Below are 18,941 nucleotides of genomic sequence, written 5' to 3'. Positions count from 1 at the left end.
TAGTGGAGAAATTAGAGATAAGCCTCAATTGTTTGTAGACTACTAGTAAGGGTGAACACAGATGTCACAGGGCCTCATTCTTAGGGGTCCATTTCCCATGGTTCTTCACAGACCGTGACAATACTACTGTTGTTACCATCAAATTTACTGTGATAAAGTTTCTAGTTTATATATTTTCTCTGTTTTACTGCAGTCTTATTATGTAGTGCTGGGAACCCACACCAGAAGTGCATTGGGAACAGGATAATCTAGTAAATAAAGGATAAGGGACCTGTCTGGTCAATGGGAGTTGACTCACATCAAACCACTGTGACCAGGAGTACGCTGGAATACAATGGGAAATGCGTTCAGCAAACATTTGGTGGCTTTTTGGTATCCTTGGATTTTAAACCATACCTCCAGTTATAAGCAACTTTTTAGAAATGAGTCGAAAAGGTGTAGAAAGTAGTAAAACTAGTGGTAAATTTTAACGGGGTTGTCCTTCAAAATGAAGATGGCAGGACCTTTCTCAAACTCCAAATTCAACTTAAGCTCAGGCAGACTCAATGTGCGTTGGACTGGTAGTTGGTCAGCACTCTTATTCACTTCAATGGTAACGCCGGAGATAGCTGAAGTACAGCACTCGGCCATCTCTGGCACTCCAATTGAAGTGAATCTGGGGCCGACCCCCACCTGTCCGGCCCAAATTAAGCCTGGCTGAGCTCTGGTTCAATGTGGAGTAGGAGAAAGGTCCTGAAGACTTGACTTTGTAGGACAACCCCTTTAAGTAATTCTGAGTGGAACCATTGTATGTAGAAGTCTCTGGAAGGTCTTTAAGTCATTAAGAGAGGTAAAAGATGCCCGCAGACACACTGAAGACACACTGTTATAGAAAAATACTGTTTTTTGTTGAAAATGTTGCAATTGTTTTTTTAGCCAAAGTCAGTCATAATTTAGCAGAATAGAGAAGTATAAGTCTTCCTTTCTAGTTCCCATTCCTTTTGAAGTCAATGTTGGCTTTTGTGTAAAAAAAAAAAAAACCCCAAAAGCGGCAAAATTTGCAGCAAAAAAAATCCTTTAAGGTATTTTTCCACGAATCTTATTTAAATTTGAGGACAAAAGGTAAACATTTTTACAAATATAAATAATTAAAATGTAAAGATTTTCTCAAATCATCTTGGAGGAGGCAGTTGTTTTTGTCTTGATCAGTTTCTAATAAATACCACCATAAATACAAGAACTTTCTATGGGCTGCGATTTGTCAAAAACCCAACTGTGATTCCTTATTGTGGGCAAGTTATCCGGCAGGGACACTATATACATTTAATGAAAACCGAGCCACAATAAGGAGATCATGCCAGAATGCCACACCATAGAAGGTGCCGTACCTGGCTTCTTGGTTATATCCATTGGCAGCTTAATAAGACAACAGACTGTCACGGTTAGAGAAAAAAAAATTTAAACTACAATTTTTTTGATAATTTATATTGGCAAAAAAAGTTTAACTTTTAATTGTCTACAATTTTTATATATGGTTATGTCCATGGGTGGACATATGGGTGTATGTATGGTTATGTCCATTGTGCAACTCTTTTGGCAAAGCTTAGGCCCGGTTCACGTCTGCATTTGGTATTTGGGGACCCCCCTGAATGGAATAACGAATGTATTGACAAGCAATGAAAGAAATGTGTCACTTACGTTTAGTTGGAGTTGTTTCTTCGGGCTCTTCAGTTGTACAGGTTGTAGTGCTGTGTACTGGTGGTGAGGTTGTTGTCACACTGGTAGTAGTGGGGCTTGTAGTTGTGGTCGTGGATGTAGTTGTTGTGGGTGTTGGAGTTATAGATGCTGTGTGTTCAGAAGGGAGAGGTGAATTAACAATATATTGAGTTAGAACCATTAGCAGTAGAGTAGTCCCCATTGTTGTTACCTATGATGAAACCTATGCTTTATATACATCCTTGACTGTACAAAAAAAATGGTATTTTACTCCATGTAAAGCTCCTATATACAATAAGTTGGAACCGACTAATTGTGGTTTATAAAGAGCTTCCTTGACGTGCTGTGTGCACAGAGGGGTAGTAGATAACTTGTGACATCATATATTATCAGTAATGGATGCCATGATGGGTCAGTCTAGAAAGGTGTTATCTTCTATTGCATTCCTGTCTGTGGTGTAAAGGAGGTTCAGAACTATAATGGAAGGAAGGACCATCAAAATTTGAGAGAATTTGACCAAAATCTTCACCAGTCACGAGACCACTGGTCACGTGTATCACATATATTGTGTGATATATTCCTAGCCTTGGCTTTAATAGCTGTAGTAAAATAAACTACTCAAGCAGGCTTTAAAGTTTCGAGCTTTCGTAGGATCCAACAAAGACATATCAACAGTATCTTATGGTAGTGTACAATACCACTGGTATCACGTGTAGAATATGGGATTCTCCATTGTTTCATGGTGCACATACAGGTTCAGCATTAGTAGTTAGCACCGTTTGTGTTTTTTTTTAATCTGTTCCCCACAAAATGTCACTTACTTGGAGATGTGGTTGACGTTGTGGTGGTTGGTGTAGTCTCTGTAGTGGATGTCTGACCTAAAATACATGGAAACAATTAAAATATTATTGTAAGTAAGTAAGATGGTGGTAATACACCAGGAGTCACTTATTGTAACTTCACTCCATACTTCTAATGTTCAATTTACAATGCAGGACAGAGGAAAGACCTAACCAACAGAAAGCTGGTTTAACACACAATTTGGCTTTTTTTGTTATGAAGGAGACTAGTGGCAGTCTTGGCCGTAACACCCATCATAGGCCAAGTATCACATTTTCACTATGTTACTATAGTGCACAATGAAAGTAAATGCGGCTGCATGGTAAATCACAGGTTGATGACACCACAACACTACAGATTCAGGAACTGCGTGTTTTACGACTGTAATATTGTACTTGCATAAACCTACGAGTCACAACATATCTCCATATCTCCTATGTGTCCCTCTGTACATACGGTAAATATGCATCCTTCAGATATTGTTTTTAAATTTACCCGAGGAAGAAGCCGAGAGCTTCGAAAGCTTGTAATCTGTCATCATTATTAGTTAGCCATTAAAAAACGTATCAACTACTGAAGACTCTCAAGTTTTTTTGTTTTTTTTTTAAATACAACATATCTCCATTAACATTAAGTATGCCATCTCATAAGATAAAAAAAGAACCAAATTTGGTTGGGCAATATGTGTTATTGCTAAAATCACCATGTAGCCCTAGCCTTAAACTAAGCCTTAAGCCTTAAATTGAAAAAATATACACTAAATATAATGTCTTATTTGTTTCTAGTATTCTTACTTGTAGTTGTGGTCACTGATGTAGTTGTTGGCTTTGTAACAATTGCAGTTGGAGTCCCTGGAGTAGTTGTTGTAGTCTCTGAGGTGGTTGTTGTTGGTGATGTAGTTGTTGGGGTTGTGGTTATAGTGGGCTCTATAAAGGCTGTAGTAGTTGTAATCTCTGTGGTTGTTGGTGATGTAGTTGTAGTTGACTCTGTACTGGTTGGAGTACTTGTAATGACAGTTGTAGTTGTAGTCGCTGAGGTGGTGGTTGTTGTTGATGTAGTTGTTGGAGTTGTGGTTATAGTGGGCTCTATAAAGGTTGTAGTAGTTGTAATCTCTGAGGTGGTTGTTGTTGGTGATGTAGTTGTAGTCTCTGAGGTGGTTGTTGTTGGTGATGTAGTTGTCGTCTCTGAAGTGGTTGTTGTTGGTGATGTAGTTGTAGTCTCTGAGGTGGTGGTTGTTGATGTAGTTGTTGGAGTTGTGGTTATAGTGGGTTCTATAAAGGTTGTAGTAGTTGTAATCTCTGACGTGGTGGTTGTTGGTGATGTAGTTGTAGTCTCTGAGGTGGTTGTTGGTGAAGTAGTTGTAGTCTCTGAGGTGGTGGTTGTTGATGTAGTTGTTGGAGTTGTGGTTATAGTGGGCTCTATAAAGGTTGTAGTAGTTGTAATCTCTGACGTGGTGGTTGTTGGTGATGTAGTTGTAGTCTCTGAGGTGGTTGTTGTTGGTGATGTAGTTGTCGTCTCTGAAGTGGTTGTTGGTGATGTAGTTGTAGTCTCTGAGGTGATGGTTGTTGTTGATGTAGTTGTTGGAGTTGTGGTTATAGTGGGTTCTATAAAGGTTGTAGTAGTTGTAATCTCTGACGTGGTGGTGGTTGGTGATGTAGTTGTAGTCTCTGAGGTGGTTGTTGTTGGTGATGTAGTTGTAGTCTCTGAGGTGGTGGTTGTTGTTGATGTAGTTGTTGGAGTTGTGGTTATAGTGGGTTCTATAAAGATTGTAGTAGTTGTAATCTCTGACGTGGTGGTTGTTGGTGATGTAGTTGTAGTCTCTGAGGTGGTTGTTGGTGATGTAGTTGTAGTCTCTGAGGTGGTGGTTGTTGATGTAGTTGTTGGAGTTGTGGTTATAGTGGGCTCTATAAAGGTTGTAGTAGTTGTAATCTCTGACGTGGTGGTTGTTGGTGATGTAGTTGTAGTTGACTCTGTACTAGTTGGAGTACTTGTAATTGTAGTTGTAGTTGTTGAGGTGGTTGTTGTTGGTGAAGTAGTTGTAGTCTCTGAGGTGGTTGTTGGTGATGTAGTTGTAGTCTCTGAGGTGGTTGTTGTTGGTGACGTAGTTGTAGTCTCTGAGGTGGTTGTTGTTTGTGATGTAGTTGTTGGAGTTGTAGTAGTTTGAGAAGTTGTTGGATAGCAATAATCTGGTAGAGGACGGCAGCAATATACACTGATCTGATAGTTGTGGCACACGGGCATGAACCCTATTAGATCCTTGTTGTTACAGACGAGCCCAATGGAGACATCACACGTCACCATCTGTCCCAGCTGGTTTAGTGGCTTATCTGGCCATTTCTCTGCTCTGCAGGTAATATTCTCTGGTTTCATATCACCCTCGCACACTTCATGTCCAGCATTCCTGATGTTCTCATAGGTCTCATATTCTCCTCCAGTGGGTCCGGGTTCAGGACGACTCACATCAAACCATTCTGACCATGAGCAATCGGGAATGCAGGAAGGTGCTGAATGAAAGGAAAAAAATGCATTCAGTATACATTGGGTGACTCTAGCGTTATATAAACCATTCTGACCATGTACAGTGAGGATCACAGTCTGGAGTTGCTAGATACAATAGAGAAAACATGTACACATTTACCAAGTAAATAATGTACACTTATAGGCCCAGTGAAGAAATAAAAGATTAGCCTCAATTGTTTGTAGACTAGTACTAAGGATGAACTCAAGTATTACAGGACCTCATTCTTAGGGGTCCATTTCCCTTTGTTCTTCACGGACAGTGACCATACTACTGTTCTTACCATTGTATTTACTGTGATCTCCGTAATACATTTCCTACTTTATATATCTGCGCTTTCATACTTGTCATTTTATTTCAGTGTTATGTAGTCCTTGAAACCCATATCAGAATTGGATTTGGAAAGGGATATTCTGGTTATTACAAGAATAGGGGATCACAAAATCATCACCAATCACAGTAGCACTGGTCCCGTTGGTCCCCTATAAAGCGACAGGTCGCACATGTGCATTTCTGTTCCATTCACATCTGTAGGACCGCAGATTGGTACAGATATAGCAGATTTAACTTGACTTTCTGCTCTGTGATAAGATATCTTGCTGCAGTAAGTTATCGCAGATGACAACAAAAGCCAATGGAAAATCTTTGAAAAAATATGTGCACTATGTGTCATTTTAAGCTTTGCTACATCTGGAGCTCTCATCTTCTCTACAGCAGCACACTCATACTCAATATACTGCTCCATTTATATAGGGCACACAGGAACCCATTAGTGGAGATTACAGCATATGCAACAGTCTCTCTAGTCGGTGTGAGACTGAGCAGTCGAGTACTATCTCTGGCATGGGTGGCCTGCTGCTCCATTCATATTTGGTAAATGTGAATTTAGAATATGGGATCTTCTATTGTCTCATGGTGCACGTACAGGTGGATCAATAGTGGTTGGCAAAGCTTGTGTTTTTTTAATCTGTTCCGCACAAGATGTGACTTACTTGGAGACATGGTTATGGTGGTAGTCGAAGACATTGGAGTGGTTGTAGTCTCAGAGGTTGTTGTCGTTGGGGAAGTACTTGTAGTGGATGTCTGACCTAAAATACATGGATAGAGACAGTCAGAAATCCCATGTAAGTTGTATATACTGCATTTGCTTTCGCGTATTTCACTGTTGAAGGGTGTTTTCAAGCAAAGACATTTACATTTGTTTATTGGGGTTACCGCCTCTGAGACCTCCACCTATTAGAAGGACTAGGGTCTCTTTATCACTTATCCACCAAGTAAAATGGTGGCTAAGACCGCCATAGACCATGATGAATTTCTTTTAACTTCACCCCATATATCTAATAATGTTCAATCTACAATGAAGGTCGGAAACAAAGACCTAAATAACAAAAAAAATGGTTTATCGTACAATTTGGCTTTCTTTGTTGTGAATGAGACTAGGGCTACATGGAAATTTTGGCCGTGACACTTTTCATATGACCAGATATCACCTTTTCACTATGCTGCATAAGCGCCAAATTTTTTGTAATGTGTCACTATCAAATCATCCCAGTATTCACCAAGCCTTAAACAATTAATCAAAATATAGATTGATTGAATAAATATGCATTAAATATTGTGGTTTTTTTGTTCCTAGTTTCATTCTTACTTGTAGTTGTAGTCACTGATGTAGTTGTTGGAGTTGGTGAAGTAGTTGTAGTCTCAGAGGTGGTAGAGGTGGTTGGTGAAGTAGTTGTAGTCTCGGTAGTGGTTGTTGGTGACGTAGTTGTAGTCTCAGAGGTGGTGGTGGTTGTTGGTGAAGTAGTTGTAGTAGTTGTGGTTGTTGGTGAAGTAGTTGTAGTCTCAGTGGTGGTTGTTGATGAAGTAGTTGTAGTCTCAGAAGTGGTTGGTGAAGTAGTTGTAGTCTCAGAAGTGGTTGGTGAAGTAGTTGTAGTCTCAGAAGTGGTTGGTGAAGTAGTTGTAGTCTCAGTGGTGGTTGTTGAAGAAGTAGTTGTAGTCTCAGAGGTGGTAGAGGTGGTTGGTGAAGTAGTTGTAGTCTCGGTGGTGGTTGTTGGTGAAGTAGTTGTAGTCTCAGAGGTGGTTAGTGAAGTAGTTGTAGTCTCAGTGGTGGTAGAGGTGGTTGGTGAAGTAGTTGTAGTCTCAGTGGTGGTTGTTGGTGAAGTAGTTGTAGTCTCAGAGGTGGTTAGTGAAGTAGTTGTAGTCTCAGTGGTGGTTGTTGGTGATGTAGTTGTAGTCTTAGAGGTGGTGGTAGTTGTTGGTGAAGTAGTTATAGTAGTTGTGGTTGTAGTACTTGTAGTAGTTTGAGGGGTTGACGTATAGCAATAATCTGGTAAAGGTATGCAGCAGTATACACTGATCTCATAGTTGTAGCACACAGGCATGAACCCGGTCTGATCCTTGTTGTTACATATGAGTCCAGTGGAGACATCACACGTCAATATCTGTCCCAACCAATCTAGTGGTTTATCTGGGAATTTCTCTGCTCTGCAGGAAATATTCTCTGGCTTCATCTCCCCCTCACACACTTGATATCCGGCCTTTATAATGTTCTCATAGGTCTCATAATCTCCTCCATTGGGTTCATATTTTGGATAACTCACATCAAACCATTGGGACCATGAGCAGATGGGAGTACAGGGAGGTGCTAAATAAAAAAAATGCATTCAGTAAGCCTATGTAAATCCTATCGAAGGATGAGATTAAATAGCATTAATTATAATTAATAGAATTACATAAAGCTAAATCATCCTAAATCTCATCTTACTTGTAGGGGTAGTTGTAGTCGTAGTCTCGGTGGTGGTTGGTGAAGTAGTTGTAGTCTCAGAGGTGGTAGAGGTGGTTGGTGAAGTAGTTGTAGTCTCGGTGGTGGTTGTTGGTGAAGTAGTTGTAGTCTCGGTGGTGGTTGTTGGTGACGTAGTTGTAGTCTCAGAGGTGGTAGAGGAAGTTGGTGACGTAGTTGTAGTCTCGGTGGTGATTGTTGGTGACGTAGTTGTAGTAGTTGAGGTTGTAGTACTTGTAGTAGTCGGGAAGGGTGTAGATATGCAATAGTCGGGTAAAGGTGTGCAGCAGTATACACTGATCTCATAGTTGTAGCACACGGGCATGAACCCGGTCTGATCCTTGTTGTTACAGATGAGTCCAGTGGAGACATCACACGTCAATATCTGCCCCAGCCAATCTAGTGGCTTATCTGGGAATTTCTCTGCTCTGCAGGAAATGTTCTCTGGCTTCATCTCCCCCTCACACACTTCATATCCGGCCTTTATAATGTTCTCATAGGTCTCATAATCTCCTCCATTGGGTTCATATTTCGGATAACTCACATCAAACCATTGTGACCATGAGCAATCAGGAACGCAGGTACGTGCTGAATGAAAGGAGAAAAATGCATTCAGTAAGCTTTTGGTGCCTTTTTGATGTCCTTATGTTTTAGGTAATTTTGAGTGGAGCTATGTTGTGTAGATCTCGGGAGAGGGGGGGAGGGGGCGTTCCTCACAGCTCGACTAGACTGTCAGGAACACCCTTCTGACAGTGGACAGCGGTACCGGCCCCCGGGGCACGTAACTGGAAAGGCAACAGTGCGCTGTATTCAGCGTACTGTCAGCCTTCTAGCAGTATATAAAACCGCATGTGCTTGAGGACATGAAGTGTCCTCTTTAAATAACATTTTTGTTCTATGGTATAGGAAAGGGTAAGTAAAGTAATGATTTAAGTAGGACAATAGATTCTTATACAATATTTGGACACCAAGTGATGAGATCATCGTTAAGGTGACTTTAGTGTTGATAGGCTTTCCTTAGAAGAGGTCATCAACATTTGGCCGGGACACAATTCCTTAGCTCCAGTCAAGGCAGACCATCAATCCGCTTGGGGACCCCCGAACGGAAACCTATCTGCATAAAACAGCGGTTTCCTAAGGAAACCCACGGACCCCATAGACTATAATAGTGTCCGTGTGCTTTCCACATGAAAAATGAGAGAAAAGTGCTGCCTGTAGGACTTTCCCCCCCACATATTTCATGCAGATAGGCGAACAGAATGGCCCAAACGCAGATGTGAACCGGGCCTTATATGTTCTACAGATGTAGCAAACTTGAACATGACACGTAACAAGTTAAATAAACAGTGGCAGCAAATGTTAACTAAACTTTTCAATAGCTTTTGCTGTGTGATCTTGCACTTCAGCAAGTTATAACGTTCGACTTAGACGCGCCCTCTGTAAGTGCATCATTTCGTGACATCCAATTGTGTTCTCAATCTCATCAATACCATTCCTCGCATCTGAAAATCTAGTAGAAGTCACTAATCTAGTAGAAGTCACTACACGACCTCTTCATCTCCGAGGCCCGATCTACCACTACATTTAGCCAATGTTGAGGATATTCCCTGAGTTGTTCAGAGTTTGAGCCCTATAACTGGTCCTACCTGTGGTGACCAGGCGACTAATAGGTCAAGTGTCATTAGACTTGGCAGAGATTTCCACCTAGCCAAAAACGGAGAAATGGGGCCTATGTCACTTACGTGTAGTTGGAGATGTTTCTTCGGGCGGTTCAGTGGTACAGCTTGTGGTGAAGTCTATTGGTGGTGAGGTTGTTGTCACACTGGTAGTTGTGGGGCTTGTAGTTGTGGTCGTGGATGTAGTTGTTGTGGGTGTTGGAGTTGTAGACTCTGCGGGTTCGGAAAGAGGGTATTCATTAATAATAATAATAAATGGATTTGTTCTGCCGACATTATACATTGAATGGGTTTATACATTGACATATCTCTTTGGCAGTAGAGTAGTCCCATTTGATTTCAGCTATGATGACTCTTATTCTTTATGTATAATGCTTGAAAATGTACAGATTGTATTTTACACCCTATATAGCTCCTGTATATTTGAGGGCCCTACACCCAGAGCTGAAACACATGAGCTTCCAGGAGAAGCATGGGAAGCAAGTGCAGGCTCCGTTAGGTAATGGGATCGGCGCTGCAACTCCTTAGAACAACTGCATAGCAGTGGACAGGGCTGTTGCGCTGTTTCTATTACTTGAATAAGAGCATATGGCATCGGTTCCCCATCCACTGCAGAGCCCGGGTGTCAACCCCCACGGTTCACATATTGATGATCTATCCATTTCGGGGACAGAAAACTCCTTTAAATCAGGTGAGAGATGTAGATACCGGTAGACCGTTAATATGATATTCTTTTTGCAATGCTTAAAGGTGATTTTTCATTCTAAAAAATGATAACCTATCCTAATAATACGTCATCAATAACAGATCAGTGGGGGTCCAGCACCAGATACCCCCACCGATCAGCTGATGCACAGACATAAGAGTTCTTTGCTTCCTGCTCCATTCTCTGTGAATCAGATACTAAAAACAGCTGATCGAAGAGGGTGCTGGGTGCTAGACCCCCACTGATCTGATATTGATCTATTCTTAGGATTCTTCTTCTTTATAGGTCCCCATACAGTATAGTGTCCCCTTTATAGGCCCTCATGCCCTAAGTGCCCCTATTACAGGTTCCCATACTGTTAGTTTCTTCATTACTTGCCCCAATACAGTAAGTGCCACCCATTACAGGCCTCCATACAGTAAGTACTCCTGTTACAAGGCCCCATACGGTAAGTGCTCATGTTAAAGACCCCCATACATTAATTGCCCCCATTATGAACCACAACGCCATATTGTGCCCCCTTTTATAGCACTTTAGTCCCCCCTACCTACTAGATTACTCCTGTAGGTAATGGCCGATTTTCACTTACCCATCTCTCTCCTGTTCATGGCCGACTGTGCTTGGTCCTCTAGGGGGCATCATATATTATATCCTGACACTGAACAGGTATGTAATATGTCATGTCCCCTGTGAAAGTGAAAATCAGCTGCTACGTGCTGGAATAAGGCTACATTCACATGATAGGGCCTTGCACTCAGCCTTGAAAAAAAGTACTTTTTTCATAGCCAAGTGCACACCCGAGGGTAATCCAATTTCACAGATCCCTCATATACATGATGAGATAAGGCATTTTTTTCTTGGATCATTCACATAGACCATAAAAACAACAGTCATGTGAATAGATCTGTTAAAGTCTATGCAGCAGTGTGCTGGCCATTAAAACAAAGGCAAGCACATGGCAGAGGAACCCTTTTGTGTAAATGAGCCCTAATCCATCTAAATTTATGTGTGGTCCATTGCGGTTCTTGAGTCGGCCTCAGCTTCAGGTGTGAGTCTTTAGCTCATTACTGGGCCAGAAAAAGGCTGCCAATCCTTCACTCCAGGGCAGATCCAGGGAGTGAGAGGAGGCGTGTGGGTCTGTCATGTAACTTTTGAGTCCGGTGAGACAAATATTTGTGCTTGTTCTGTTCGTGTGGCTCGTAGTAAGCCACACTGATAGTTAGGTTAACATTTCTGTTTAGTCGCTCAGACGAGCAGGATTTTACTTTGTTTTTGTATGAAAGCTGTATTTTATTTTACTCATTTTGTGTCTTAAGTGAACGTTTATTTTCCTGTTTTTTTTCCTAAATAAACCTGTTTGCTGCATATTTTGTGTCCCTGTCTTTGACTGTTTGGGTCTGCACCACTGCTTCTATCGAGCTACTTTCCCCATAATATATATATGTAAAGCAGCGTGGGGCCGGAATGCTGCCTACGGTCGCAGACCCACGGACAACCACTACGACTGCAATGGCAGTAGTTATGTCCCACTTTAAACATTTAAAATTGTTTAGATTTTTTATATCATATTAATATGTCATGCTTTTACTCACCTGAAGTTGTAGTTCCTGTTGTAGTTGTACTTTCAGTTGTTGTGGTTGTTGGTGTTGTGGTTACAGTTGTTGTGGTCTCTGTAGTGGTGGTGACAGTTGTTGGTGTTGTGGTTACAGATGTTGTGGTCTCTGTAGTGGTGGGAGTTGTACTTTCAGTTGTGGTGGTGACAGTTGTTGGTGACGTAGTTGTAGTCTCAGTAGTGGTTGTTGGTGAAGTAGTTGTAGTCTCGGTGGTGGTGGTTGGTGAAGTAGTTGTAGTCTCGGTGGTGGTTGTTGGTGACGTAGTTGTAGTCTCGGTGGTGGTTGTTGACGAAGTAGTTGTAGTCTCGGTGGTGGTTGTTGGCGAAGTAGTTGTAGTCTCGGTGGTTGTTGTTGGTGAAGTAGTTGTAGTCTCGGTGGTGGTTGTTGGTGAAGTAGTTGTAGTCTCGGTGGTGGTTGTTGGTGAAGTAGTTGTAGTCTCGGTGGTGGTTGTTGGTGAAGTAGTTGTAGTCTCAGTGGTGGTTGTTGATGAAGTAGTTGTAGTCTCGGTGGTTGTTGTTGGTGAAGTAGTTGTAGTCTCAGTGGTTGTTGTTGGTGAAGTAGTTGTAGTCTCGGTGGTGGTTGTTGGTGTCGTAGTTATAGTAGTTGTGGTTGTAGTACTTGTAGTAGTTTGAGGGGTTGACGTATAGCAATAATCTGGTAAAGGTTCGCAGCAGTGTACACTGATCTCATAGTTGTAGCACACGGGCATGAACCCGGTCTGATCCCTGTTGTTACAGATGAGTCCAGTGGAGACATCACACGTCAATATCTGTCCCAACCAATCCAGTGGCTTATCTGGGAATTTCTCTGCTCTGCAGGAAATATTCTCTGGCCTCATATTCCCCTCACACACTTCATATCCGGCCTTTATAATGTTCTCATAGGTCTCATAATCTCCTCCATTGGGTTCATATTTAGGATAACTCACATCAAACCATTGGGACCATGAGCAGATGGGAACGCAGAAAAGTGCTGAATAAAAAAAAAAAGAGATTAATTAGCATTAATTATAATTTATAGAATTACATAAAGCTAAATCATCCTAAATCTTAGGTCATTGTTAAGGCTTTTTCATGCGGCAGAAAATTTTTCCGCCCTGTGGTTTTTTTGACGTGGCTAGCCACGACGGGAGGCCAATGCAGTGCATCTGCATTCCGTCATGGAACCCACTCCTGATTAGGCCCGAATGAATGGGCCTAAACAGGAGCGTGTCTCGAGCCGGGGACGCCGCGACTGACTCTGCCACGGAATCCATGGCAAGATAGGTCACGTCGCTTCTTTTTTTCCGCAACTAGGTAGCGAAAAAAAAAAAGCTAGTGGCTCCCATTGAAGTCAGTAGGAGGCATTTTTGCGGGCGGATTCTGCATCAAAATCCGCCTGCAAAAAACTCCATGTGAACATACCCTTACAAATCTGAGGACCGTATGGGTATCACAAGTAAGATATGGGATTTTCCATTGTTTCATGGTGCACAGATTGTGACTTACTGATAGATACAATGTAGTAGTGAATGTGATTTTGAGTATTTCGCTATTTAAAGGAGTTTTCCAACACCGATGTTTATGTTGCAGTCACAAGATATTCCATAAATGCCTTATATACAGTCCAGTCATATGAATGTGACCAGCACCTACTTTTGATGCCAACGTTAAGTAACCAATGGCAGAAGGCACGTGTCATCAGCCATCTGGGTGAACTCATCATTGTGGAAGGCACGATGGATCAACACAAGTATGCATCTATCCTTGCAGACCATGTTCACCCCTTAATGAGAATTGTTTTTCCTCAGGATGATGGCATCTACCAGCAGGACAATGTGACGTGTCATAAAGCTTGCAGTGTACGTGCGTGGTTCGAGGAGCACCAGGATGAGTTTACCGTACTCCCTTGGCCAGCACATTCCCCGAACTTGAACCCAATCGACAATCTGTGGGACCACCTCGATCGGGTTGTTTGCACTATGGATGCTCAACCGCGTAACTAGCGCAGATGGCCACGGCACTGGAGTCGGCATGGCTCAACATCCCAGTGACATCATCACAACATCCCCTCTCTTCCTGCACGTCTCGCAGCGGTCCGCTCTGCCAAAGGTGGCTATTCTGGATTTTGACAGGTGGTCACATTAATGTACCTAATATAAGGACTATAGTTTCTTGATCACTTATCCACCAAGTGAGATGGTGTTAATACACCAGGATTCATTTATTTTAACTTCACCCCATACTTCTAATAATGTTCAATCTATAATGCTGGTCATAAATACAAAAACTGGATTAAGGCACAATTTGGCTTTCTTTGTTATGAAGGAAACTAGGATTCCATGGCCGTATTTTCACTACGCGGTTTTACGTTGTCAATCACAGGCTAATGACACCAAAACCCTATAGTATCAAGAACTGCATTTCTGCAGGATTTCTTACGGCTATAGTATTGTGGTTCCAGAAACTTTCGAGTCATATCACATCTCCATTCACACTGATTGTCTGGCTCATATGATAAAAAAAAAGTGCAATCTTTGGTCGGGCAATATGTGTCACCATGTAGCCGTTGCCTTAAGCATCTAATAAAAATACAATCTTACTTGTAGGGGTAGTTGTAGTCCCGGTGGTGGTTGTTGGTGATGTGGTTGTGGATGTAGTTGTTGGGGTTGTAGACTCTGTGCATATAGAATCATGGTATTAATGAATAATTAGTGCTTGATACTGGGCATTATTAATAATAATAATAGTAATAATAATAATAATACAAATAACTTACTCAAGGGGTTTCTCAAAAGACAAATTTTGAAGATAGCACTTGGCTATCACCGGCAGTTGCCTCTTATATAAAATATAAGTTAGCGGAGAACTGAGCTATGATTTAAAGAGGACCTTACATGTCCTCATCAATGTGGGATCAGAAGGGGCGTTCCTCACAGATCAGTGTCATTGCTGGATGGTAAGGAACGCCTGACAGTACAAGGCTATGTTAGAGTACAGTCGGAGGGAGAGGGTGTTCTGTCCCAGCCCAGTGATGACGCTATAAAAAAGGTGACCACTCTTCAGCAGTATAGTTGTCTGCGCAGTAAGTTTCATTATCCTTCTTTTATCATATTCAATAAAACACATGATCACATTGTGACCTTTTTTTCTAGCATGGATTGCTGTGAAAACATGAGGTCTCTCTACTATCTACAAATACTATTGACCTCAGACTCATTCTGCACACTCCCCATAGTTACCCCTTCTCTCGGTTTGGTCACCATGGCCCTATTACCTTCCCCAGTGGTATCACTTTCAGGACCTGTGGTGACATCATCCTCAAAGTATAAGATACTGAAAGGCCCATTTTATTGTTAGTTCTGCAGTGTATTGCAGAATCAGGAAATAGACATGGGTACAAGTACTAGACATGGGTACAGGTACTAGGCATGGGTACAGGTACTAGACATGGGTACAGGTACTAGACATGGGTACAAGTACTAGACATGGGTACAGAGACTAGACATGGGTACAAGTACTAGACATGGGTACAGGTACTAGACATGGGTACAGGTACTAGACATGGGTACAAGTACTAGACATGGGTACAAGTACTAGACATGGGTACAGAGACTAGACATGGGTACAGGTACTAGGCATGGGTACAGGTACTAGACATGGGTACAGGTACTAGACATGGGTACAAGTACTAGACATGGGTACAGAGACTAGACATAGGTACAAGTACTAGACATGGGTACAAGTACTAGGCACGGGTACAGGTACTAGACATGGGTACAAGTACTGGACATGGGTACAAGTACCGGACATGGGTATAAGTACTAGACATGGGTACAGGTACTAGACATGGGTACAAGTACTAGGCATGGGTACAGGTACTAGACATGGGTACAGGTACTAGGCATGGGTATAAGTACTAGACATGGGTACAGGTACTAGACATGGGTACAAGTACTGGGCATGGGTACAAGTACTGGGCATGGGTACAAGTACTAGACATGGGTACAAGTACTGGGCATGGGTACAGGTACTGGGAATGGGTACAGGTACTAGGCATGGGTACAGGTACTAGACATGGGTACAAGTACTAGACATGGGTACAGGTACTAGGCATGGGTACAAGTACTGGGCATGGGTACAGGTACTAGACATGGGTACAGGTACTGGGCATGGGTAGAAGTACTAGGCATGGGTACAAGTGCTAGACATGGGTACAAGTACTAGACATGGGCATCAGCAATAGCAGATTTTGAAGCTACTTCAATGAATACCTTCCATAAATAAAAAGTGACACTGAAAAATGGTGAGAAAGGCTTTGTGTGGCATTGAAGCCCTATAGTACACTTATGGATGAGAATACTAGTAATTTAGATAATTTCCTTTACCTGTAGATGTGATCTCGGTTGTTGTACTTTGAGTTGTAGTTGTTGGTGTTGTAGTAGTAGTTGTAGTTGTGCAATAATCAGGTAATGGAGTGCAGCAGTATACACTGATCTCATAGTTGTAGCATACGGGCATGAACCCGGTCTGATCCTTGTTGTTACAGATGAGACCAGTGGAGACATCACACGTCAATATCTGTCCCAGCCAATCTAGTGGCTTATCTGGGAATTTCTCTGCTCTGCAGGAAATATTCTCTGGCCTCATATTCCCCTCACACACTTCATATCCGGCCTTTATAATGTTCTCATAGGTCTCATAATCTCCTCCATTGGGTTCATATTTAGGATAACTCACATCAAACCATTGTGACCATGAGCAAACGGGAATGCAGGGAGTTACTGAATAAAAAAAAAAAAAAATCATTCAGTAAACAAATGTAAAAAATAACGAAGAATGAGATTAAATAGAATTAATTAAAATTAATAGAATTACATAAAGCTAAATCAACCTAAATCTCAGGTTGCTGTTACACATCTGAGAATCTAATGGGTAACACAAGTAAGATACGGGATTTTCCATTGTTTCATGGTGCACAGATTGTGACTTACAGGTAGATACCGTGTAATAGTGAATGTGCTTTTGAGTATTTCACTATTGAAAGTGGGGCATCTAGAATTCTGGCACTTGAGCCATTAGGACAACCAATTGAATGTTTGATTCAGTTTTATAGTAGTCTGTATCTATAAACCTACAATTTCCCTTTGCAAAATAGACCCTTATTCTCTTTACCTATTTTTCTTTAGTTGTGAATATAGAAGCTTTAATCACGTAAACCAAGTGTTTTTTAATATTTTCATAGTATTTTCTCACCTATTGGCGAAGTTGACGTTGGCAAAGTTGTAGTTGTCGAAGTTGCTGTTTCAGGGGTTGTAGTAATGGAAGTTGTGGTTGTGGGTGTTGTGGTCGTGGGTGTTGTGGTCGTGGGTGTTGTGGTCGTGGGTGTTGTGGTCGTGGGTGTGGTGGTCGTGGGTGTTGTGGTCGTGGGTGTGGTGGTCGTGGGTGTGGTGGTCGTGGGTGTGGTGGTCGTGGGTGTTGTGGTCGTGGGTGTTGTGGTCGTGGGTGTTGTGGTCGTGGGTGTTGTGGTCGTGGGTGTTGTGGTCGTGGGTGTTGTGGTCGTTGGTGTTGTGGTCGTGGGTGTTGTGGTCGTGGTTGTTGTGGTCGTTGTTGTGGGTTGAACGCACACATATTCACAACAGTCCACGCTGATCTCATAATTGTAGCACTTATGCCAAAGGCTGGTCTCGGTGTTCTGCTCACTGTTCCTACAGATGAGTCCATAGGACACGTTGCAATGTACAACCTGATTCAGGTCATCCAAGCTGACATCAGGAGCGTTTACGGCTCTGCACTGAATCTGCTCTGGGACTCTACAGAAGTCATGGTGCTTCCTTATCTCATCGTATGTTTCGAAATCCCCACTATCCGGATCATCTCCTGGCTTACTGACATCAAACCACTGGGTCCATTGGCACACTTTTTCATAAATGCAAGCTGTAGAACAAAAAACACGAGACCATTTAATAAAGTTTTCAGATTTACAATATGGTGTGTAAAATCATACCTGCTATTTTTGGCAATTGTTTAGTGAAGAAGGCCATATTAGATAGTAAGAAAATGGTGGCAAAAAGTTACAGAGTGCTATGAAAAAATACTCTATACATCCTAATGGATTGAAAGGCAGCCGAAAGAGATAACAGTCCGTTTTGCAGTAAAAAAAAAAAAAAAAAATCCACCCTGACCTCTACTGGGCCTTTTATGTGTATTCCAACCTCAAGAACCCTTTATGTTCTGTAGAATGAAGGGACAGGAATGTTTTTTGGGCTGAGTGGCCATACTAGGCACCAATGCATGTACAAATGTGCCAGTATGTTGTACTAATATTATCTGACCATGGGAAGAATATGCAAATCTGTCTTCCATGATGTAATTAGGAAGTCAGCTGCTGCCTCAGTGTTGCAAACCAATAGAGGGGGCTCACTGGAATGTGCAAGCCTGTCTTCCCTGATGTAGTTAGGAAGACAGAATTCCAGTGAAATAACCCAATAAAGATTTGCTCCCTTTACCCATCATGCTCGACCTTCTAAGAGGCCTTTGTTTTGCAATGACGCTGGGATTATTACCAGGTATAGTCTCTCAATCGAGGACGGCCGTTTCGATGTATTTGCATCTCATCAGCTCGATGTAGAGAGGACTATAACCTGGTAGAGGTTATCTGGGGAATCTTCTACCTGCTCAGTTCAATATGTACTGGATAAACTTGGGCTTAGATTCTTAGGAATTCCTTGGTTATCAAACTTTAACCCCCATCTCCAACAAGAGGAGAACCAAAGGGTGCACCAAAAAAGTGAATTCAAGACGAATAGAACCTTACAGGATCCTCGGAGGTAACTAACATGGAGAATTAAGCGACCATAGTCCTGTTTCAGTATGAGAGATTCTAGAAAATTGTATTTAGTATTCAGCTTATGTTATGATATTAAAAATCGAATTAAAAAATGTATTCGTTTATATGGAATAGCGAACTCCAGACTTCAATAAAGTGAAAGATTCACGTATTGTCAATTCTGTTTAATAGCGGTAGTAAGTACTTACTTGTGGTAGGCAAGGGGCTCGTTGATGTCAAAGGAGTTGTGGTGGTGACTGAAAACAGAAATACCCTTGTTATCTTCTAGTTACGTTTTTTGCTTAAT

General features: G+C 41.8%; 1 protein-coding gene across 2 annotated transcripts in view; it reads right to left on the bottom strand.

Annotated features, from left to right (window-relative positions):
- LOC142213095 (mucin-2-like) overlaps positions 1-18,941 on the bottom strand; it is a 71,409-nt gene that overhangs the window by 23,090 nt on the left and 29,378 nt on the right. Inside the window, exons 29-40 of one of the 2 annotated variants that reach the window (XM_075281259.1) lie at positions 18,844-18,891; positions 17,062-17,742; positions 16,194-16,589; positions 14,409-14,483; positions 11,807-12,799; positions 9,575-9,721; positions 7,818-8,420; positions 6,702-7,697; positions 6,046-6,141; positions 3,330-5,039; positions 2,517-2,573; positions 1,678-1,824 (exon numbers count right to left, since the gene is read on the bottom strand). In XM_075281259.1, coding sequence (XP_075137360.1) covers positions 1,678-1,824; positions 2,517-2,573; positions 3,330-5,039; positions 6,046-6,141; positions 6,702-7,697; positions 7,818-8,420; positions 9,575-9,721; positions 11,807-12,799; positions 14,409-14,483; positions 16,194-16,589; positions 17,062-17,742; positions 18,844-18,891 — 5,949 coding nt within the window. The remainder of the gene's footprint in view (positions 1-1,677; positions 1,825-2,516; positions 2,574-3,329; positions 5,040-6,045; positions 6,142-6,701; positions 7,698-7,817; positions 8,421-9,574; positions 9,722-11,806; positions 12,800-14,408; positions 14,484-16,193; positions 16,590-17,061; positions 17,743-18,843; positions 18,892-18,941) is intronic. The other variant, XM_075281258.1, reaches the window with a different exon arrangement.

Source organism: Leptodactylus fuscus, chromosome 7 (genome assembly GCF_031893055.1).
Source record: "Leptodactylus fuscus isolate aLepFus1 chromosome 7, aLepFus1.hap2, whole genome shotgun sequence".
NCBI lineage: Eukaryota > Metazoa > Chordata > Amphibia > Anura > Leptodactylidae > Leptodactylus > Leptodactylus fuscus.
The sequence above is the reverse complement of the archived record's forward strand: the minus strand, read 5'-3'. Positions and strand labels throughout refer to the sequence as shown.